Source organism: Artemia sp. Qi Xiang Cuo, chromosome 13 (genome assembly GCF_049724085.1).
Source record: "Artemia sp. Qi Xiang Cuo chromosome 13, ASM4972408v1, whole genome shotgun sequence".
Classification (NCBI taxonomy): domain Eukaryota; kingdom Metazoa; phylum Arthropoda; class Branchiopoda; order Anostraca; family Artemiidae; genus Artemia; species Artemia sp. Qi Xiang Cuo.
Window position 1 is genome coordinate 29,031,829 of NC_142806.1, and position 24,441 is coordinate 29,056,269.

Below are 24,441 nucleotides of genomic sequence, written 5' to 3' on the forward strand. Positions count from 1 at the left end.
TGCAAGAGTTGGAATATTTCAGTAGTGTTAAGTCATGGTTTAACTTGTCACAGATACATTCTCTTGATTTTTTCAAAGTTAATTTTGAATTTCTTTCATTGAAATGCAAGAGTTGGAGTATTTCAAAAATGTTTTGTCATGGTTTACCATGTCACAGTTACATTCTCTTGATTTTTCAAAGTTCATTTTGAATTTCTTTCATTGAAATGCAAGAGTTGGAATATTTCAGTAGTGTTTTGTTGTGGTTTACCTTGTCACACTTACATTCTCTTGATTTTTCAACGTTCCAAGAAAGATTTGTTGAAACCAGTTCAACACACAAACTAAAGCATGGTACGGTTTGTTTCGATGAAACACAAAATGTTAGGGAATACCTGCACAAGGTAATGGTATCCATTGAGGCTAAATACGGAAAAGAATCTGGTCCTTTATACGATAAAATTGTATTAAATGCTTTCATGCAAGGATTAAGCCCCGAACTGTACCGAATGTTGATATCAAAGAATATCCAAACATTAGAGCTAGCAGTCCAGGAAGTAGAGAGAATGATAGAAATTGACTCAATTGTGGCAAACCACAATAAGTCAAGAATAAATAACGTAGAAAATTCAACCCCGGGACGATCACGAGCAATTTCCCCAGGATTCTTTTCGAGATATAATTCAGCCAAACCGAACCAAAATAGATCTCCAGCCCCTACGAGGCAAAGGATGGTATGTTTTGTACCCACGAATACGACAAACAACGTACAGAACCCCCCAATTATATGCTATGCATGTAATAAACAAGGACATATTGCCAGGGAATGCCCTACTAGAAATAACTTTACACCAGCAACCCCCAGTTTTAATAACCGTTTGTTCGGGAGAACAAACTTAAATGCCAACGGGTCAGAAAGATATAGAAATAACCCCCCACGCCTCCCATCGTTCCGCAACCCACACCAACAAGGATTTGTATACGCGAATCCTTCCCAATATACGCCTCCCAAACCCTATACAAATCCTTCCCCCAACCGACAAAATAATTATCAGTTCCCTAACCCAAATACGCAACAAAATAAGTACCAATTTAGTTCACGAACAGTGTATCCAACTAGATTTAACAGGAATATAGGCAATGACAGAAGTTATTTTTTCCCGACGGGAAATGAAAGAAATTTTTCGGGAAATGAAAGAAATTTTTCGTCAATACAAAATGAACAAATGCCGCGAGCCGTCGGCACGAGAAATCCGAACCTGCGCAATTATACGTGGCAACCAAGACAATCAAATGTCAATCAACTTGGAACTTCACTAGCAAGTGAAATTCCCACCGAACCCCAATGTTAAACCCCAACTTATCAGATAAGCGTACAGGGAAACGAATTAGGCCCCCAAAATTAACCGGGACCCTGGAGGCCAGTATTTTTTATAGGTCCCATCCAGTAATTGTACTTTCTTTTAGTGATAATAATGATGTACTACCTATATTAAATAATTTTAATGTTGCATGTATTAACTTCAAAGCGTTAATAGATTCCAGTGCATCAGTTAACATAATAAATTTGAACGTATTTAATAGACTACCAGTATATATTATCGACGGAAAAACTGCAATATTCCCAGTTTAACAAGTGTCACGGGTCATAGGCTGGAAGCTATAGGCTCCATACATCTAGATGTGACAAAAGATAATAGGATCTTTCCTACAAACTTCATAATCTACAAAAATTTCCCATACGAGGCTATAATTGGTGCTAATTTTCTAAAATTTAATAAAGTGTTGTTGGATATAGCAAATTATAGACTCGTGTATCCATACGATCGTATTCTCCAACGCGGGGAGAGAAGGGAAGCAACAGTGAATAGAATCAAGTCCTTTGTACCTCATAATACGTCATTTTCGCCCACGAAACGAAAAAGAAATGCAAGGAGCAAATGGATCGAGTCAGTAAAAGCAAAAATAGGAAAAATGCAGGAGTATGGACAAACAGAGATAAAGAAAATAGCTGAATTATGGAAAGAAATAATAAATCTAAATACTATTGTAAGGGGACAGGACTTGGATTTACCCTTACAATCAACCCCACAAGCGGAAGACTTGACGCAACCAAGCGCCAATCTTAACTTAATAGAAAGTAACTCGGAGGAAAAAGGCTATGGATTCACGATACGTAAAACAATAATCCACCAAAATACTATGCAAAAGATCCAAATTTTACAAATGGTTACACCTGTAAATGAAAATTCCGAAATTGGATTTGCAACCCCATGTAAACAAATTCCATAAAACCTGTTCTGTGAAGAAAAAATCATTTCATATGAAAAAGGCGAAGGTTTTATTTGGTTGACTAACACACATGAAAACGACACGATTACATTAAAAAGGGGAACATGCCTTGTTGAAATACAAGTGATTTCTGAACACGAGCTAAACAAATGGAAAAATTCCAAGAAAACATTAGTAAATGGAATTAATGTCAGTAACCCAAAGAATAGGTACACACTAACAAGATCCCAATTCTTGGAAAAATTTAAATTAGACCATATCCAAGATAAACAATTACACAAAAAATTATGTGAATTGCTCTGGGATTTTAGAGATATATTTTCTACATGTGAGGAAGATATTGGATTGATACCATTTTATGAACATTCTATTCAAACCAAAGGGTTGCCTGTAGCTAAACAGCCCTATCGTATCCCCCATCCTTAAAAAAATTGGTTAAAAAATAAAATCCGCGAATTAGAAAGAAACAATATTATACGGCCAAGTATAAGCCCGTATTCAGCCCCCGTTATATTAGTGCCAAAAAAGAACAAGGACCTTAGGCTTGTAGTAGACTATAGAGCCTTAAATAAGCAGGTAATTAGTGACAAATTTCCCCTGCCCCGAATTGATGAAATCCTAGACTCTATTTCAACCAAAAATAAAATTTTTACATCGCTTGACCTCACACAAGGTTATCATCAGGTTAAGATAGCAGAAAATGACGTTTATAAAACGGTTTTTTCAACGACGGAATGTGGTTCTTATGAATATTTGAGAGTACCCTTCGGACTCAAAACTAGTTCAAGTGCATTATGTAGACCCCTATTACATTTATTACGAGGTATAGAAAATATTATCCACTTTGTGGATGATGTGATTTGCGTAGGAGAAACACCAGAGGACCATTTAAAAACATTAGCCAAAGTTTTTGAAAAATTCAGAGAGGGTAATCTAAAATGTAGACCTGAAAAGGTAAATCTACTTCAATCCGAAATAAAATTCCTGGGAAAGATAGTGACGCAAGGCCAAATATCACCAGACCCCGAAAAAATAAAATGCGTAGAAAACCTCAAACCACCAAAAACTATGAAACAATTAAGAGGCATCATTGGTTTAACCAGTTATTTTAGAAAATTTATTCGCAACTACGCGCAAATCGCAAAAACCCTAACTGACCTGACTAAAAGGGACGGCAAAACTATCACCTAGTTGAATGAAGCTCAAACTTCATTAGATACTCTCAAGAAGGCTCTTACTTCTGAACCAATTTTGTCGTTACCAGATTTTGAAAAGGGACAATTTGTGGTTACCACTGATGCTTCAGCTTTAGGCATCGGTGCAATCTTTCCCAATTAATCCCCGTGAAAAACCACCCTGAACTCCTACAAGAACCCCCTCGGTACATAGAGAAGGTTATATGCTATTCAAACAGAACTCTAACCAAAGGCGAAAGAAGTTATTCGGCAACACAATCATAGCTATTATCCATAATTTACCACTTAGATAAATTCAGACATTATTTAGTAGAACGAAAATTTAAACTTTGGTCGGACCATAAAAGCTTACAGTACCTAAGCACATTCAAAAATCCAACTGGAATCTTAGCTAGATGGATAATAAAAATCCAAGATCTAGATTACGAATTTGAACATGTGACTGGTAAACAAAATGCCCCTTGCGATTACCTGAGTAGATACCCTGAGAATACCTCTTCAGATAATGAAACTAAACAAATAAATGCCATTACTAAACGAAAACACAAGAGCAATAAACCTAAAATCCTTACAGAAGAAAACCAAATTACCCGTAGCCCCTTATCCCTAGCTAATATTAAAAGAAACCAAGTTAAGGATGAAATATGTTTGACTCTCATTAATCATTTTGTGAATTCTGATAATCTCCCTGATAACTTCAAAGCCCTGAGACGGGAAATAGACAATTTTTATTACGATTTGGACAAGGAAATCCTTTGCAGGATAGTAAAAGGGGAAACGAGTAGAAATCAAACCTTAATAATCCCAGTGCTCCCCCAAAGCTTAAAAATACCTGCCTTCGAGTACTTCCATTCGGAGATAGGCGGACACTTAGGAATAACCAAAACATTTCACAAGCTCAAACAATACTTTTATGTTCCGACGGCATTAACAAAACTTAAGGACTTCATAAACACGTGTGAAGCATGTAACTTAAGAAAATATCCTCAAGCGTACCCTAATCCCTCCTTAAGAAGGGTGCCAGTAGCAAGGTTCTCTTTTGACGTAGTTTCATTCGACCTATATGGTACAAGTGGAGGATTACCTGTTTCTAATAGAGGTCATACTTGCGTTCTCTCAGTAATAGACCATTTTACCGGCTTCACTTTTGCCAAAGCATTGAAAAATCAAGGCGCATATGCCACAAGTAAAACGTTGGCAAAAATATTTTTAGAACTTGGTGTTCCTCACCAGGCTATTAGTGACAATGGAACTAACTTCATTTCTAAAGTAACGAAAGATTTAATGAGTTTCCTTAAAATCGAAAAATTAGTGATCTCTCCCTGTCATCCCTAAGCTATTTGAAAAATTGAAAATAGGCACAAAATATTTTCCAATGTTTTGAGTATTTATTCAAAAGACAACCGAAACGATTGGGATCTGTATCTATCTTACTTACCAATGTAATGAATACCGCTTATTCAGAAACGACTAAAGATAGTCCATTTTTTCTTTTATTCGGACGCGATTTTAAAATACGTTATCAGGAAATTATAGAGTCCAGAGAATATTACAATAATACCGAGGACTACAGCCAAGATTTTATAAATAAGATGAGAAAAACCTATAAAATAGTTAGACAAGAGTTAGAAAAATGTAAGATGAACCAAGAGTTGAGAAAAGAATCCAAATCAAGGGTAATATAAATTTTAAGGTAGGTGACTGTGTCTATTTGAAAAATGAAGGTAAGTCAGAAGGTAAAAAACTTTCCAATAAATAGTCAGGACCATACAGAATAATCAAAAAATATGACAACGATTTTACTTTTAAAATGATAAACCCAGACAGCGGGAGAACATATAAGGCACATGTTAGCCGCATAAAAGGAGCCAAGTAACCAGTTAAGTGGGCACCCGAACCCTCATCTTCAGATTCATCAAACGCGGAAAATGAGTTTCCTAATCAAGGCTATCCGAATTATAACCCTTTAACTTCAAACAAAACTACTTTGAAAACCATAGCGAAGAGGAAGATTTTGAAGAATTTTTGGCCAAGAAAAACCTAGTCATCCCTAAAAGAAAAACCCTAATACCTATGCCTGCAAGAACCCCAAAAAGCCAGGAGAGTTCATCTTCAGAAAGCTCAAAGGAAGAATTGGATTATACGCTTTCCCCAAAGACCCAATTTTTCCCCGATAGAATTTCAACCCCATGTCCCCCCAAAAGATTTCCTGATGACATGGTATCCCCAGCAACCCCGATAGAAAGACCCCTGTCGCTACAGGAGGAATTGAACAGAGTTGTGGAAACCCCAGATGCAAAAAGGAGGAAGACTCCCCCTAGGGATACAAATACAAAAAGCTTGAGAGAGGCCATGGACATTATAAATTATCCGATAAAAACAAGGCAAAGTACCTTGCCTTGGACACAGAAACACCCTGAAGATGAAAACTTGGGACAATACCATCACATAACGGTGTCTAAAGTAAAACCCAAGGAATCTCACTCCTGGAAACAGACCATGCTACGAAATACACCTCACCCTCCGGAAGATATGGCATTCAAGCAGTGGATACAGTCTCCTAAGGTATTTGACTCCTCCCAGAGTTCACAATAAACTTTTTACTCCCCTCAAGCAAGACTCCAGAGTTATGTAATCGAGAATAAACTCTCCACCTCCAGACGAGACGAGATATATTAATCAAAGGCGAGTGACTCCACAAAACCTCAAAGAATCATCCCAGAAAGCCCTAATGATAAGTTTTCATGAATTAGCTCTACTGAATCAGACGATGAGCCCCAAGACGCACAAAAACAAAAACCTACTTCCGCTACCGCCCATGCAAAACAGGCTAAGGCAAAAGGTCAGAAATTTCTATTAAAACAATCCAAGAAATTTAACCTAATCTCTATGGGAAAGTCAAAAAAGAGTAAAATGCCTGACACGGAACAAGAAGTCACCATGAAATCTGACAGAATAAGTAAAAAACCAGACAACTAGAAATACATTTAGGAATCGAGCAGTCCAAAAATTTATAAGTCAATAGTAAATCGAAATGAACAGTTTGAAAGAAAAGGAGGCATATAAACAAGACATTACAATGAAAGCACCCTTAAAAAAGTTCAAAAAAGTTAATAGTTAAATCTTTCCAGATAAACATGACTCCGAATTGAAAAAAAAAATCCTGATTATAGAAGAAAAACAAGAATTGTTCAACCCCTCATACAGAAAGAGGGATAACTAATGCAACCCTGTTACAGACAGAACAAATATGGATCAGCCATTTCAAATACGCGCAAAACTCCTAAAAGCATTGGCCCAATTGATAACAAAAAAATCAAAAACTGAAAATATGATAGAAACCATACTTAAATCCCTTAGTGAGGTTAAGGCATCCCACGAAAAAACGAACAAGAAAATAAATGAGATTCTAGTTACTAAACAAATAGACAAATTATTTGAGGCCCAATCTATGGAGGTGAAAGAACAAATTGCCAAAATTCAGAACAAAATGGAAGCAATAAGTGACGCAGTGCTTGTCGAGGGATAAAATTATCCTAACCAGATCCTAAAATTGCAAATATTATGTGATAAAATGCAGGAGAATGGTAAAAAAGTCCTAGATTATTAGAATATTACTATCCTATCCACGACAATGGCCATACAGGAGCTCCTGGCACCCCAAAGAGCAAGGATCCTAAACATGCAGCATAAGTACGACCATTTGAAAGCACAAAAGGAAATAATTAAGCTGTAACAAGATAGCTTAGAGAAACAGCTAAAGGAGAACCATGCCGAAATTACCAAAGAACTACAAAAACAAAGAGATTTTTGCTCAAACTTAGAACAAATGGTTGCAACATGTTTTATTGTTGAAATTGACCTACCCCTCAGTCCCCATTTAGAAAATCTTCTTGCAAAGGATTAAAACAAAGGGCCGTCACAACCCGTATATTTTGTAATACCAAACCAGGCCTGCCATAACATGAGACCCCAAGAGAAAACTATTCAACAGGACCCTCCAACGGATAATAACATAATTACGAGGAACCAGTGCCCTGACGCCCAAGAGAATGTTATTACGGACCAAGATTCCTCAGAAATCTCCGCACCACAAGGAACACCCAAAACTCAACCATTGCCAGAGGGTACAGAAAACTAAGGAATACCAGACACGCTAACAAATTGAACTAAAAAAAGGTAAAAATTCTTTTTCGTCAAAATCCCCTTCTAATTCATTAAAGTGACTACATTTTATAAAACGTGCTGTTTAGCGACAAAATGTAGTAAATAACCCAATAGTCGAGCGAAAACTCGTTAAACTAGATTAACTATATATATCTATTGATTAGAATATAGTATTTCACTAATTATAAAAAAAACAACTCTGGAAGGATGGATATTACTTATAAGTTGCCCATATGCATGTAATAAGTTCAAAAATTTCACAAAATAAATTTCCAGTGAAATTAATTTTAAGTTAGGCTACATATATCTTTTCCTATATAACTTACTTTAATAAATAATTCATATACAATATGTGTGATGACAAAAAAAACAACATTAAATTATCCAAAGAAAAATCGTCCTTGTTAGTAAAATAGAATAAAAATTAAAACAACCAATGGGAGCCGAAGGCATTCTTTGGACTTTCAAATTAAACTTGATTATTTAAAGACCCTTGCTATTCAACAAGCAAAAAAAAAACAAACCTCCCTTCGCAATTTTATTACTGAATTCAGACCACCCCTCTTAACGCTGTAAATCGCCTACGCAGTTCAAATAACCCTAAGTAAATGCCAAATCTTAGCAACCAGTCTTCACGATAAAACTCAAAAAAAGGGCCTTAGTGCAAATGGTAACTAAAATTATTTTTCGAATAAAAATCAAAAAAATAAGGGGCCTACAAATGACACCAAGCATCTTTCATAAATTAAACAGAAAAAATAACGTCGTGATTCTTCAAGAAAAATGATACTATTTTACCTCAGATGTCATTAATCGCGTATACAATTCAATTGACCCCACGTAAAGCTTCGACACGATAATTTGCAACGATAATCAAAGCCCGTAATTTTCAAACATAGTTGAAACCACTAAGATTTATTATAATATAGTCGGATCACCTAAGCATAATGTTCTCGAGCTGACCTACTTTCACTTTTCATCTTTTATTAACAAAAAAAAATATTTGACCCGTGTACTGTCGTGTACTCTAAGCTGATTGCATACCTATATTTAATAGTCCCTTCGCCTAAAAACACTAATAATTAACCTACCATACCAAAATGTTTCTCAAATATCAAAAAACGCCAACCCCTGCATAAAAATGAGGAGATTAGAAAATATAGTTTGATCTAAAAAGTTGATATCGATATATCTTTAACCATATATTTGATCGTATGTTGATTATAGAGTAGTTTGGCATAAAAAATTAAATAAATAAAACAATATACAGTTCCGTTCCGAAACCTAAATGAACAAAGGAAATTAACTGCTAGAAAATTGACGCAAAACGAAAAATTTTAGTAACCCTAAAAAAAAACGTAAAAATAAATCAAAATTGTAGAACTTAAAACATTAATTTTGACACGTAAATTTCAACCTACAGAAATGCGATTTAATCCTTAATAGGAAATATATCCACAAATACGAATAAAAAAACGAAGGCAGTGTGATTATTAAGTCATAAAAAGAAGCCCAATAAATATGTAGAACAAAAAAAAACCTAAAAGAAGAAATATTTTTTGTGGCCCAGCCTATTTGGTGGTCTAGCCTATTTGGTTAAATGAATTTCTTGAATGGCATAATTAAGTATTAATTCACATATCCTCTAAGTCAAGAAGGACAAACATTAAAGAAAAACCTTTCATAAAGCCGTAATACATGAAAATAGCTATCAAAATTCCAAAATATCGTACCAACGAGTCAAATGTAAAATAGAATTAAGACAAAAAAAGGACGCGTATTGATTGCTTTTTCAAGGTTTGATGACCAACTTTAGAGAATATATTTTCCCTAATAGAAAATTGTCATACCATAAATTAGAATCATGACTAATAATTAGCTAAATAACACATTAGTGTTGCAATAATTAGCAAAAACAGTAGAACGCTTACAGCTGATAGACAAAGGGCAATATAATCATCAAAAACCCTAAAAATTGCAGCAATAAATTCAACCAATGTTACCTTAAGGCGAGTCAAACCCTACAAAAGAACCGCGCAATTAAAGTATAATAAATAACCTGTAACAAAAGATTAACAAAAAAAAACTTTTTACTAGACTTGGCAATTTCTTAACTTTGGAGAGGTTTTGAACTGTGATTGGAAGATAATCACGACCATTAAAACCAAACGCGAAGCTAATATTGAATAAAATTATTCGCTTACGATCCAGCAATCAGTCGTATATATATATATATATATATATATATATATATATATATATATATATATATATATATATATATATATATATATATATATATATATATATATATATATATATATATATATATATATATATATATATATATATATATATATATATATATATATATATATATATATATATATATATATATATATATATATATATATATATATATATATATATATATAAGATAAATAATTTATGAAAATAGCCTGCCATAAGGGCAAAACATAAAATCAATCAGTCAATTCCTAAAATATCGTAATTCCCAAAATATTTAAACTACAATCACATAGCGTGTATCGTAAAAGTGACCCATAAATTCACTGTGATGCTATAAAAAATGGCAACGTGCAGTTAGGCTAATGGCTTTTTGACAATAGCAAATATATTCTGTTTCAGAAATGTAATGCAATTTCTGTGGGTTCTCATAAAAGACGCAAACCACGCAACGTATCGCTAAGACCAGTAGGTAAAAATTAAACAAATATAGGCCTGTCAAAAAACGGACTAATAACCAAAATAATTCAAAAATCGAGTAATGCAAAAAATAACCAATTAGTTTAAAAAGAAGAAATTCTTCCAAACATTGACTTTAGTCATAAATACACATATAACAAGACAGTATTTAATAATTCTTACTAACCTTATAAATCATTCACGGTCTTGGGTCCCTGCTAATCCTTAATTCCCCCAATAAAAAATATAGCATAGTAAACCACATGTTATTCACAGAATTTAAGCTTTGCGAAAGCACGGTAGTCAAAAGTTCAAAAAAATAATATGCATTCACTGGTGAGCATATGTGATTAACTAAAAATTAGCAAAATGAAAACGAGCATTTATACAAAGTATGAATAACTCAAGGGTAATTTCTAATGTAACCAAGCGAAAGTTGAAGCAATAAAGGAGAGCAAGTGAATAGATCTTAACATCTGTAAAGTACTCTTGCCCTTTGCTCCGAAACATGTTTCAAACACCCTAAATCAAAAGTTAGATCAAAACTAAATTTTCAAACTTTCTCTTTAAATCAAGTTCCTACAGAAGAAAAACCTAATAAAGATTAACACGATAGAATATCAAGGAAAAAGAATTACGAATACTATACGTAATATCCTAATCAAATCTATGAGCCCCCCCCCCCCTTTTAGTCGCGCGGCACTCTCAGGCAGCGCCCTTGTGGTATTAAAGTTTGCATCAAACGCAAATATATTTTAATTTTCACTTGGGAAATGCAAAGGAACTGAATTCATATGGCTCATGACAAACTACGAAACTTTTAAGTAATACCGCGCTGGATAATAAGTATCTCTACCACGTGGTGTTAACTCCGCCACAGGGGAAGGATGATTTGACACCTTAAAAGTAAATGAGTTACACTTCAACTCACTTAACTCCCATTAACTAAGGATAATGAAAGTGGATGTGGAAAGTGGAAGAATAGATACTTTAGTATAAATATAAAGATAAATATAAAGATTTATATTAGTAGAAATATAAAGATAAATGAAAAAGCATTACAGCCTAATAGCTGAATTTTTGGAAAGTAGTATAAAATAAGTCTATATTTAAAAAAAGGGGCCTTAACGAAATTAATTGAAACTATGGATATTTCAAAAAGATTGTTTAAAAAGAAAAGTTTGCCTCGTTAATTATAGATTACTTAATAAAATTTTTTTTTGTTGTAAATAATGATTCAACAAGTATAGAAATTGAATGCCACATTAAATTACAATAGAAAACTTTAGAGTCCCCTCAGACTGATCAACAAATATAGCATTAACTAAAATATACTAACAAACAATATAACGTAACCCTTTACTTAATTAATTAAAAAAAAAAACCCACTCAAGTCCATGAAAAAGATACTTTCATCTAAGAATCAGTAGCAGTACCTCATGCGCTTCTAGGGTGACAATAAATTTTTTTTTCTCTTCTCTCAAGAATTAATAAAAGCTCAGTGTACATGGTAATTCTAATTCAAAAAAGCGAAATAAAATAATAGTCAGCGAAAAACCTCATGAAATACTCTGCAAATGGGATAAGAGCAATAACTCAAAGGTCCATACGTTATACGATCATGAGAACGGATGAACCCCCGAGCATAGGAGGTTAGAGCCGGGGATGAGCATGGTGTATATTATCCCACCATGCAATCACTTGACTTTCACCCTCTGTTGGGAAAAAGTTACGTGGATATGAGACTTGATTGCACAACAAGACGTTACTTGGAAAGCACTACAACTGCCTATTCGTCAAACTTCTTAAACAAATGGCCCTCCAGTGTGGCACAACCCAGGCCTGCACCTCCCAAACCAATTATTAGTGTATTTAATGTACCTAAATATACCTGAAAACGGTAAAAATGATATAATATTTGAACTCCAATTTCTCAGCTCAAATGTTTCGTCATGGGAAAATTATCGACTCCTCGATATGCTTACATCCCCAAGTTCAAAGGCGGCACTTTCGGATGATGCACCCATATTGAAATTAAAACCCAACATCAGTGGAAGAAACTGTATATACAAATAATCTGTTAAAATGAATGACAAAAGAACCTTATAATATTACCTAAAGCGTTGTAACTATGAATATTGATTATTATCACAGTTTTAAAAAGAAAGTGCATTATAGACCAGTGTTGTATTAATATTTATAAAACTATGAGTCAGAGTAAATGTTACGAGATCAAAGTACATTATCAATATATTGACAAAAAGGTAGTTTCTCGAAAGTCTCTGCACTTTTAAGCCTGTAAAGCAACCGCAAAGTCATTAAACTAGAGTACGGAACTTTAGGGAAGCAATTATGTTCGAACACACAAATAGCCAGGTGCAAGGAGGCACCGGTGAAAAAGTAGTTCAACCTCAACCTGAAGTTACCTTGTTTTCCACTCAAAATTGGTTAATATGGAGCTTTAGATGACTCGAATTACGGTCGAACGAAGAAGTACCCGATGTATTGAGGAAATGCCGGTGAAAAGGTAGTTTGACCTCGACCTAGAGTGTACCATGATCATAACCAATCTTGAAAAAAATATTAACTAGACAAAAATCAATAGAAACTACCTTTCATTTCAGAACAATGGCCAAAGCAATTATTGATACAGAATTCATTTGTATAAAACATGCCAAAGAAAATGTCACATACTCGGCGGCAATGATCATTGTGAATAAATCAGGGGAAGAAGTTTTTTTCAAAGAAATGGGATGTCAAATACGATTTCAGAGAATACAGCATAGGATCATATATCTTTGGATTACGTTTAGCAAATACACCCTAATATCGGCCCGCAAGAGGGAAGCTAGGAATAAAATACAACAGCAGAAAGGGCAAGTACCTCCATTTTGTTCAACATGAAATACGAAAGTTACAAAAACAATATAAAGTTCGGTACTGGTATGTTAAAGGTCCTTGCGAGACATATTTATTACTCCTCGACAAATGTAAAAAGCAAAAATTAATTTATAAAATTGAAGGAAATCCAAACTGTGTAAAATATCAAGGGAAACATGACCCCCTCTAGGAAATAAAATACTACAAACAATATCTGTATAACCCAAAAAGTGTACTATATAGAGCGAGAAGTAATGAAATTGTATTTAAAACAATTAAAACTTATCAATCAAAATCAAAAGTAATCAAGAAAACAAAAAAAGCAGTCCCAATCAAAAAAACTAAAGTTAACCCAATTACTTTTTATGTTGAAACAAAAATTCTTACCTGAAAGCAATTAAAATATCTATCCCCCCAGCCTAAGAATCAACCATACATTAACCATAAGCAAAGTAAAAGTTGTAAGACCACGAATCTTAATCTCACCTTATTTCCTTTAGGCAACGAAGATTATAAAAAAAAAACATAAATATAATATCATAATTAATACCTTGTCTCTTTCCCTAAAAGAAAAAAAAGAACAAATAATAAGAATCTAAGTTCTCGTTCAATTATCAATCATAAGAAGTTTTTCTGTACAATGTCTAATGAAATACTAATTCCAGAAACAGCAAAAAGGATCTGAATAATTAGAGTCATAACAATCCTCATTTCCCAAACCATAGCCCAAGACATGGTAAAACATGGAATAATCTTCAAACATGAGAACTCGTTACTTGCAAGCCACAATGCTTGGAAAATATTTATGAAACTGGACCCCAAACCGTTTGAAACCCTATTTCAACAGGTAATGAGACTGGAGAAAAACACCAATGAATTAAAGGAGTCCATATTCCAATTCTTATAATCGGATAAAAGCTTGCAGACCATGAAAGACATGCACCATAAGGAAAATAAAGGAAATCTACCCCCCATTCTTCCCAAACTAAAGTCGAAATTCATAATAGACGACTTTGATAAGAAAATGGCAGAAATCGATAAAGCCCTAGGAACCAACAACAGAGAAAACAGAAGGAAAAGAGAATTAAGTAATGTGGACGGATCTATAAGCAAATATAGTACAGCAAAATATACCACAGGTTCCTTCTTAGAAACTTCCAAGAGAAATAAACTCTATGACGGAAATTACGCAATGCTAAATGAACTACCGAGCCTATGGAATTTTCTCAAGGAATTATGGCAAAATCATGTTGAAGAAAATGTTACGAAGCGAATATTATCAAAACTCACAAAGAAAAAGGACTACAGACAAATTATTAACCTAAAGGAATTAAAATTCTCAAATACACAGCAAGATGATAAGAATAAAAAGCCTACTGAAAGAAAAAGAAAAGACACCAAGACAACCACGCCTACATATGAGACCACAGTAAAAGATATACAATCTTCAATGTCGGAAACTACGACGAATAGAATCCCAGAAATTAGCGTACTTAGTAAACAATCACCCGAAAATTTGACCATGCTGACTTATCTAAAACCAACGACAATTACAAAATGGAATTGGACAACAGGGCCCACGTTTACGTGCACCCAGCCGAACTTCATATTTACTTTAGGCCTAAAGGCAGAAACTCCAGTAAGACATACCGAGACACAAACAATAAGGGTACAAGTAGTAAAACCCGAAGAAAGAAAAAATAACTATGAGAAAGAGGAAGAAGAGGACGACGCACATAAGAAATGTTGGACAGTAGACGGTAAACGTACTTGTGCAAGATTAGCAATGACCGATGAGCCAGCAAAAGAATATATTGAACCATTACCTAAGCTAAGAGAGAAAAACGCTTTACGAGTATCAATTCACCAATCTTTTCTAATATTATATAGACAAAGACTCCAGGCATTATTTGAATTGTTCAATACAGAAATACAAAAGTTAAAACAAAGTACCACGAGAGTCTTCGAAGTATTTTTTCGAAAAAGCAAATACCGAAGATCAGCTAGTCTAATACCAATCGTGGGAGAACTAGCCTCACGCTTGTTTGGGCTTTCGACTGAAGAAGACCTAAATGTCCTAAGGGAAAACGTAGGAAAACTAAATAACGCCATGAACGTGACCTTACATGTCCAAAAAATACAAGCCAGTTTAGCCAATTACCAGAGAGACAAAATTGAGGCAATCTCGAAGAAAATATCAAAGACAGTAAATATAATGAATTATTTAAAAAATGAAGTAGATCGTGTGATTACCGATTCCAGCCTCACCATGGTATCACTAGACATAGTGACAATATCATTACTTAACCTGGCAACTGATATTAGCAAATTTGAATTTGCAGTATTTGCACTTACCGGAGGAACCTTGTCGTATGACCTAGTGGATCCTTCGAACCTAAAAAGTATCTTGGATGAAATAAAAGCGCATTTAACGTTCGGACTACATCTACCAACATAACCGGAAGTAGCAAATTTATTCCACTATTACACCAAGCTGAAGGTTCACATCACAGAAATAAACGAACAATTATTTGAAGTAGTAACAATCCCGTCATTAAATCAACAATCGATATATGACTTGCATAAAAATTTCTATGTTTCCAGCCAATATCGGTAGAACTAATTCGTTTATGACTATCACCCCCGAAGCGGAGTACTTGCTAGTTGATCAAGATAGGAGGAAGTATGCCTTAGCAAACCCACAGGACCCAAAGGAATGTGTAGCATTCAAAAACCTAGTATGTCAACTAACACTGCCAATTTATAATGTGAAACCCGGATCATGTATGTTGGATATATTTTTAAAAGAGACTCAACAAGAAGAAATTGCCAACTCATGCGAAGCACTAATAGGCAGTACTAAAAGAAAAATATTTATTCACCTTAGAAATGATCTATGCCTATTTTCTGTTCCAAAAGAAACAGTTGGGACTATCTCTTGTTATAATAACACAGAAAGAATCGATCCAAGCTACAGAACTGAACTACTATTACAAGACCTGGGAACAATAACAATAAAACAAGGATGCCGACTGGTAACCAAGGAAGCCACGGTACAAACACCACTTATAACAACAAGCACGAATATAATAAGTCCCAAGATAAACAATTTCAAACCAGTCAATCTATCGTACACAATTCCCAGTGTTGAAAATGAAGAAGTAAAAGCCACGATATGGTCAAAAATAGAGAATATCAAGGGAATCTTACCACAAACAAAAATAAAAGAAGCCTTAGACTCTCAAATTCCCCTATTTACTAATGAAGATCAAAGATTGACGCATGTAGAAAGTAGATTCGGACTATTTTAAAAAAATTTTTGGTGGTATACCCTCCTGAAAGTAGGACTCGTATTCATAATCTCGTATTCTATACGAATCGCATTGAACCTAAACTACAGAAGAGTGTTGAGACTAACACGTAGAAAAAGAGCAAAGTCAGATCACATGGAACCGAGTGAGATGCAAAACCTAAACCAGGAACTCCCTGATAACCTTTTTAAAAAAAAGTAAGGGAGGACATGATCGAGCAAATGGGAATAGAGGTCCTCATTCGTGCCATGTCCAGTCCCACGTTTCTACTTATTTTCTGTGCAAACCCATGCAGCTGCAAAGATATATTTCTTAAGCGGCATGGACGCGCATAAACAGTAAAGTTTATAAAGTTTGAAAATTTATAGTAAGTCGAGACCTCACATAAAACCATGTAACCTACCTCGTATGCATTCTTATAATAAAAATTAAATGCTAAAGTATATGAGTGTTGAATAACATTTAAAAATGTATTGAATATAGAACATGTGACAAATGCACATGTGTACGTGTGTTATTTTTCGTAAATATATAATCGTTTTTCTTATGATTAATTAGCTTATCTCACAGTAATCTAGTGATTGCTGCAATATGAATGTAAAAGCATGAAGATTGCTTTTATTTGTCTTGTCTTTGAATTTAACCGTATCCATATAAAAAAATTGATATTATTAGTATGACTAATCACGACTATTATTTAAAACAATAGTCCCAATGTAACGTTATATAAATTGATTATTATTGCTTTGTGTGTTTTAACCTATGTAACTATAAAGAGCATATGATTCTGCCCAGATATTTATATTCCAGGAAGCTGAATAATCAGTGCAAAGTAATTATTGGTGTACCAGCACGCAACACGGATACGACCAAGTAGCATCTACTTCCATCATTCGTCAACCACCGACAAGTACTCACCAAGGAAACCTCTGAAGACAATATCCTGAGGACAATCCAAGTCACCCAAGCCTAGTACCAGGTAACACGATTCCAAACAATATCGACAAAACAAGAATAACCCTGGAGTTAATCTCTCAAAGATTATATATCTTAAGCCCAAAATCAGAGACAATATATTGAACAACATCCAAAGCTTAAGTTGTGACCATATCCAATTATTATTAGATGCCACAAAACCAAACTATCCTCCATGAGATGAAGAACCAATCATAATCAATTTTGTGGGAAATATAAACTGTACGTGCAAACTTTCCCAAAATAAAGTGTTAAAGAAGAGACCAAACCAAGTTATCTTAGCCAAAATCCAAATGACTAAGCCCTCAATGATGGTGTATCATTAAAAATCAAAGACAATACGTTAAACATAGAATCTGAGATAAAGCTCTGTTCCAACCATAGTTACCCTTACATGGCGTAACACAAAAGACTAACTAAAATGTGAACAATTTACGGGAAACACAGACTGTACGAGTATTAAACTTTCCCGAGAATAGAAGTGATCAAGAAGAGCTACCCAGTCCAGCGATCAAGATACCCATTTCATGTAATTAACTCAAAGGGTTATGTACCCAGGATACAGTTCAACAAATCTACAACATCAACCCCTCGTACATGATGTAGGAAACCACGCACGAACAATTTTGTGCATATAGTCATACTTGCGGACAACATAAACACTTATCCCAAGGAACAAGTGCCAGAAAGCAAAACACCAAGATGACAAACTATAAATAATTAGCCAACCAAGTAATTAATTGAATGGAAGCCCAAAGTAAGAGTGAAAACGTATGTGAGTAATATAGACACGTAGAATGATGAAGTAAGTGTGAAATCTTATGTACTAACTTATAACTTTAGTGAACATAGAGAAACTTTTCATAAAACAAATGAAAATAAGTGTAAATTACATAAGCTCAGTGTTGCAATCAGACATTAAACTTAAAACCTATTAATGTGTCAAACTTTTTCTTGCAAATTATTTTAATTTCAGTGTGTCAAAAATTTAGATGTAGCTATGTGCTTTTGAAGTCAGATACTTATCGTACCAATATAGCGTCAGGTGGAAGTATAAACTAGCATTAGAAGTAGCAAACATGTACCACGTTAAGTAATAAAGCAATTATAAAAGCAGAACTTAATTAATTGAAACCAAGTAGAAGTATTAGCATATCAGGTGAAGTAATTTTAATATTAGGTGAAGGAATAAAAATATAATCGTATCATTATAGCGTCAGGTGAAAGTATAGTCAAGTATTAGAAAAGGCAAATATGTACCATTTTCAGTGATAAGATAAACGTATCAGGTGAAAGTAATCTTAGTGTTAGGTGGAGGAAATAATAATTATTATGTAATCATATAACCTACGGTGTTAGTCAATAGAAACTCCTTGGCCCCGTCGCCAAATCGAGTGAGCAGGTGATGGACTTTAAAGAAATGTTGTTATATATATAATCTAATAGAGCAATCGGGGATTTGTAAAAAAAAGTAGAATAAATTTCACCAAAGCAAAGCTAATTCAAGTAATGAGTACCAAAATAAATTCCTTAGAAAAAAAAAATTGAAAGTGTAGAGAGAGAGCATAACACAACGATGAGGACATCGTTAAGAATGGGAAGGATGATATGTAATGGGATCAATTTTAAAAAGCCTCAGAATTTTCCAATTAAAGTTACCCAAATAAAAAATAAAACCAACTGAAATATGAACCCAAAAATATGAATCCGAAAATTCAAGTAACCTACAGATCAAACAAGTCTCAAGCGTTCAATTTAAAATAGTTAAACAAATGTATTTAATTGAACAATACATTGTAAGAGTCTTTTAGCAAGTTTCAAGCGTTTCAGTTTAAAATAGCGAAACAATTGTAGTTAATTAAACAACACATTGTAAAAATCTTTCCCACAGAAAATGTAATAAATAAATCCGACTCCACGTCGCCAAAGTATGCAATAAATATTAGCTTGACCAAATTTTATATGACAGGCGATTAACAAAGTAATTCGAATAATAAGAGCTCACAATACCAAACTATCAAGAGAGTAAGATTTATAATACAGGAAAATAGTCACTCGAGATGCAAAATATATTTGTATAAGCTAATTGCATTGTTCTGGAGAATAAGCTTAAAACTGGTTATCTCAATTAAATTAAATTGTTTTATCCTTACCCAAATTTCAAATAAAGAATTTAAAAGTATTCTGAAAATAAAGCGACTCCCTGCTAGCAAAATGTTACAGTGTAAAACTTTGTTCGTTCCGAACAAATTCCAAAGTGTTATTTTAAAAAGCTGTAAATTGTAATTAAAGTTACAATGTAGAACTTTGCTTTGTTAGAAAAATTCCAAAGTAATATCTTAAAATTCATAAACTTTAATTAAACCCAAGTTGCCCATTGGTGCAAGCCGGCCCAATAGTGATGTAGGACAAATAGTGCAACCAATGGGAACTGTAAAATATACTTTTAGTGACGCCTGAATGTATCCTCGGGCGAAATTGCAGAGAGTAGATAGTCGGGACTTAGCGATTTTGTACCAGTCTTTTCTCAGTCTTACTCGAGTCTTTTTTTAGTCTTACACCAGTCTAACCTAGGAATTTCTTATGATTTATGTTATGTGAGATTATTTGCAGTCTATTCAAAACAAACTTTCGAGAAAACTTTTTGTCAGTGCAATAACTTTTGTGTTGCATCGCTCCAGATAACAATTTTGTATTAGTGTCTTGTAATGCATGTGTGTCGATATAACCGAAGCTCTGCGACAATTATGTGAGTAACAATAAATGCATTACTTTCTTATTTTATTCTCTCCATGTTAATATTTCTCAAGTTTGTTAGTCCTTGTGGCTCCACTCGCTCCTAAGGGAAACTGAAACTTTTCAGTCTGATTTCGACTCAGTATGGCCGTTTTCAAAGTTCATTTTGGATTTCTTTCCTTGAAATGCAAGAGTTGGAATATTTCAGTAGTGTTTTGTCGTGGTTTACCTTGTCACAGTTACATTCTCTTGATTTTTCAAAGTTCATTTTTGGATTTCTTTCCTTGAAATGCAAGAGTTGGAGTATTTCAGTAGTGTTTTGTTATGGTTTACCTTGTCACAGTTACATTCTCTTGATTTTTCAAAGTTCATTTCGGATTTTTACATTCTCTTGATTTTTCAAAGTTCATTTTGAATTTCTTTCGTTGAAATGCAGGAGTTGGAACATTTCAGTAGTGTCTTGTTGTGCTTTACCTTGTCACTGTTACATTCTCTTGATTTTTAAAAGTTCATTTTGGATTTCTTTCGTTGAAATGCAAGAGTTGGAATATTTCAGTAGTGTTTTGTTGTGCTTTACCTTGTCATAGTTACATTCTCTTGATTTTTCAAAGTTCATTTTGAATTTCTTTCGTAAAATGCAAGAGTTGGAATATTTCAGTAGTGTTTTGTTGTGCTTTACCTTGTCATACTCACATTCTCTTGATTTTTCAAAGTTGATTTTGAATTTCTTTCGTGAAATGCAAGAGTTGGAATGTTTCAGTAGTGTTTTGTTGTGGTTTACCATATCACAGTTACATTCTCTTGATTTTTCAAACTTCATTTTGAATTTCTTTCGTGAAATGCAAGAGTTGGAATATTTCAGTAGTGTTTTGTCGTGGTTTACCTTGTCACAGTTACATTCTCATGATTTTTGAAAGCTCATTTTTGGATTTCTTTCGTTGAAATGCAAGAGTTGGAATATTTCAGTAGTGTTTTGTTATGGTTTACCTTGTCACAGTTACATTCTCTTGATTTTTTAAAGTTCATTTTGAATTTCTTTCATTGAAATGCAAGAGTTGGAATATTTCAGTAGTGTTTTGTCATGGTTTACATTGTCACAGTTACATTCCCTTGATTTTTCAAAGGTAATTTTGAATTTCTTTCATTGAAATGCAAGAGTTGGAATATTTCAATAGTGTTTTGTCATGGTTTACCATGTCACAGTTACATTCTCGTGATTTTTCAAAGTTCATTTTGGATTTCTTTCCTTGAAATGCAAGAATTGGAATATTTCAGTAGTGTTTTGTCGTGGTTTACCTTGTCGCAGTTACACTCTCTTGATTTTTCAAAGCTGATTTTTAGATTTCTATCGTTGAAATGCAAGAGTTGGAATATTTATGTAGTGTTTTGTTATGGTTTACCTTGTCACAGTTACATTCTCTTGATTTTGCAAAGTTCATTTTGAATTTCTTTCGTTGAAATGCAAGAGTTGGAATATTTCAGTAGTGTTTTGTTGTGCTTTACCTTGTCATACTCACTTTCTCTTGATTTTTCAAAGTTGATTTTGAATTTCTTTCGTGAAATGCAAGAGTTGGAATATTTCAGTAGTGTTTTGTTGTGCTTTACCTTGTCACTGTTACATTCTCTTGATTTTTCAAAGTTCATTTTGAATTTCTTTCGTTGAAATGCAAGAGTTGGAATATTTCAGTAGTGTTTTGTCGTGGTTTACCTTGTCACAGTTACATTCTCTTTATTTTTGAAAGATGATTTTTGGATTTCTGTAGTTGAAATGCAAGAGTTGGAATATTTCAGTAGTTTTTTGTTATGGTTTACCTTATCATAGTTAAATTCTCTTGATTTTTCAAAGTTCATTTTGAATTTCTTTCGTTGAAATGCAAGAGTTGGAATATTTCAGTAGTGTTTTGTCATGGTTTACCTTGTCACAGTTACATTCCCTTGATTTTTCAAAGTTCATTTTGGATTTCTTTCCTTGAAATGCAAGAATTGGAATATTTCAGTAGTGTTTTGTCGTGGTGTACCTTGTCACAGTTACAATCTCATGATTTTTCAAAGCTGATTTTTCGATTTCTATGGTTGAAATGCAAGAGTTGGAATATTTCAGTAGTGTTTTGTCATGGTTTACCTTGTCACAGTTACATCCTCTTGATTTTTTAAAGTTCATTTTGGATTTCTTTCGATGAAAAGAAAGAGTTGGCATATTTCAAAAGTGACTTTTTATGGTTTACCTTGTCACAGTTACATTTTCTTGATTTTCTAAATTTCATTTTGAATTTCCTTCGTAGAAAAGCATGAGTTGGCATATTTCAATAGTTTTTTGTAGTGGATTACATTGTCACAGTTAAATTCTATTGATTTTTCAAAGCTGATTTTTCGATTTTTATCGTTGAAATGCAAGAGTTGGAATATTTCAGTAGTGTTTTGTTATGGTTTACCTTGTCACAGTTACATTCTCTTGATTTTTCAAAGTTCATTTTGAATTTCTTTAATTGAAATGCAAGAGTTGGAATATTTCAGTAGTGTTTTGTCGTGATTTACCATGTCACAGTTACATTCCCTTGATTTTTCAAAGTTCATTTTGGATTTCTTTCCTTGAAATGCAAGAATTGGAATATTTCAGTAGTGTTTTGTCGTGGTTTACCTTGTCACAGTTACACTCTCTTGATTTTTCAAAGCTGATTTTTAGATTTCTATCGTTGAAATGCAAGAGTTGGAATATTTCAGTAGTGTTTTGTTATGGTTTACCTTGTCACAGTGACATTCTCTTGATTTTGCAAAGTTCATTTTGAATTTATTTCGTTGATATGCAAGAGTTGGGATATTTCAGTAGTGTTTTGTTGTGGTTTACCTTGTCACAGTTACATTCTCTTTATTTTTGAAAGTTGATTTTGGATTTCTTTCATTGAAATGTAAGAGTTGGAATATTTCAGTAGTGTTTTGTCGTGGTTTACCTTGTCACAGTTACATTCTCTTGATTTTTCAAATTTCATTTTGGATTTCTTTCATTGAAATGCAAGAGTTGGAATATTTCAGTAGTGTTTTGTCATGGTTTACCATGTCACAGTTACATTCTCTTGATTTTTCAAAGTTCATTTTGAATTTCTTTCATTGAAATGCAAGAGTTGGAATATTTCAGTAGTGTTTTGTTGTGGTTTCCCTTGTCACACTTACATTCTCTTGATTTTTCAAAGTTCATTTTGGATTTCTTTCGTTGAAATGCAAGAGTTGGAATATTTCAGTATTGTTTTGTTGTGATTTACCTTGTCATAGTTACATTCTCTTGATTTTTCTAAGTTCATTTTGAATTTATTTCGTGAAATGCAAGAGTTGGAATATTTCAGTAGTGTCTTGTTGTGCTTTACCTTGTCACTGTTACATTCTCTTGATTTTTCAAAGTTCATTTTGGATATTTTTCGTTGAAATGCAACAGTTAGAATATTTCAGTAGTGTTTTGTTGTATTTTACCTTGTCACAGTTACATTCTCTTGATTTTTCAAAGTTCATTTTGAATTTCTTTCGTGAAATTTAAGAGTTGGAATATTTTAGTAGTGTTTTGTCGTGGCTTACCTTGTCACGGTTATATTCTCTTGATTTTTAAAAGCTGATTTTTGGATTTATATCGTTGAAATAAAAGATTTGGAATATTTCAGAAGTGTTGTGTTATTGTTTACCTTGTCACAGTTACATTATCTTGATTTTTCGAAGTTCATTAATTAATTTATTTTTTTGAAATGCAAGAGTTGGAATATTTCAGTAGTGTTTTGTCATGGTTTACCGTGCCACAGTTAAATTCTCTTGATTTTTCAAAGTTAATTTTGAATTTATTTCATTGAAATGCAAGAGTTGGAATATTTCAGTAGTGTTTTGTCGTGGTTTACCATGTCACAGTTACATTCTCTTGATTTTTCAAAGTTCATTCTGAATTTCTTTCGTGAAATGCAAGAGTTGGAATATTTCACTAGTGTTTTGTCGTGGTTTACCTTGTCACAGTTACATTCTCTTGATTTTTCAAAGCTCATTTTTGGATTTCCATTGTTGAAATGCAATAGTTGGAATATTTCAGTAGTGTTTTGTTATGGTTTACCGTGTCAGAGTTACATTCTCTTGATTTTTCAAAGTTCATTTTGAATTTCTTTTGTTGAAATGCAAGAGCTGGAATGTTTTAGTAGTGTTTTGTTATGGTTTACCTTGTCACAGTTACA

At 33.5% G+C, this 24,441-nt stretch overlaps 1 protein-coding gene across 1 annotated transcript in view; it reads left to right on the forward strand.

The window, feature by feature from the left end:
- The first annotated feature begins 14,670 nt into the window (after positions 1–14,670).
- The window catches only part of LOC148945157 (nuclear pore complex protein Nup98-Nup96-like), an 82,773-nt gene continuing 73,002 nt past the window's right edge, over positions 14,671–24,441 (forward strand). The window contains exon 1 of the mRNA XM_089098961.1: positions 14,671–15,137. Within this exon, the coding sequence (XP_088955087.1) occupies positions 14,671–15,137 (467 nt within the window). The remainder of the gene's footprint in view (positions 15,138–24,441) is intronic.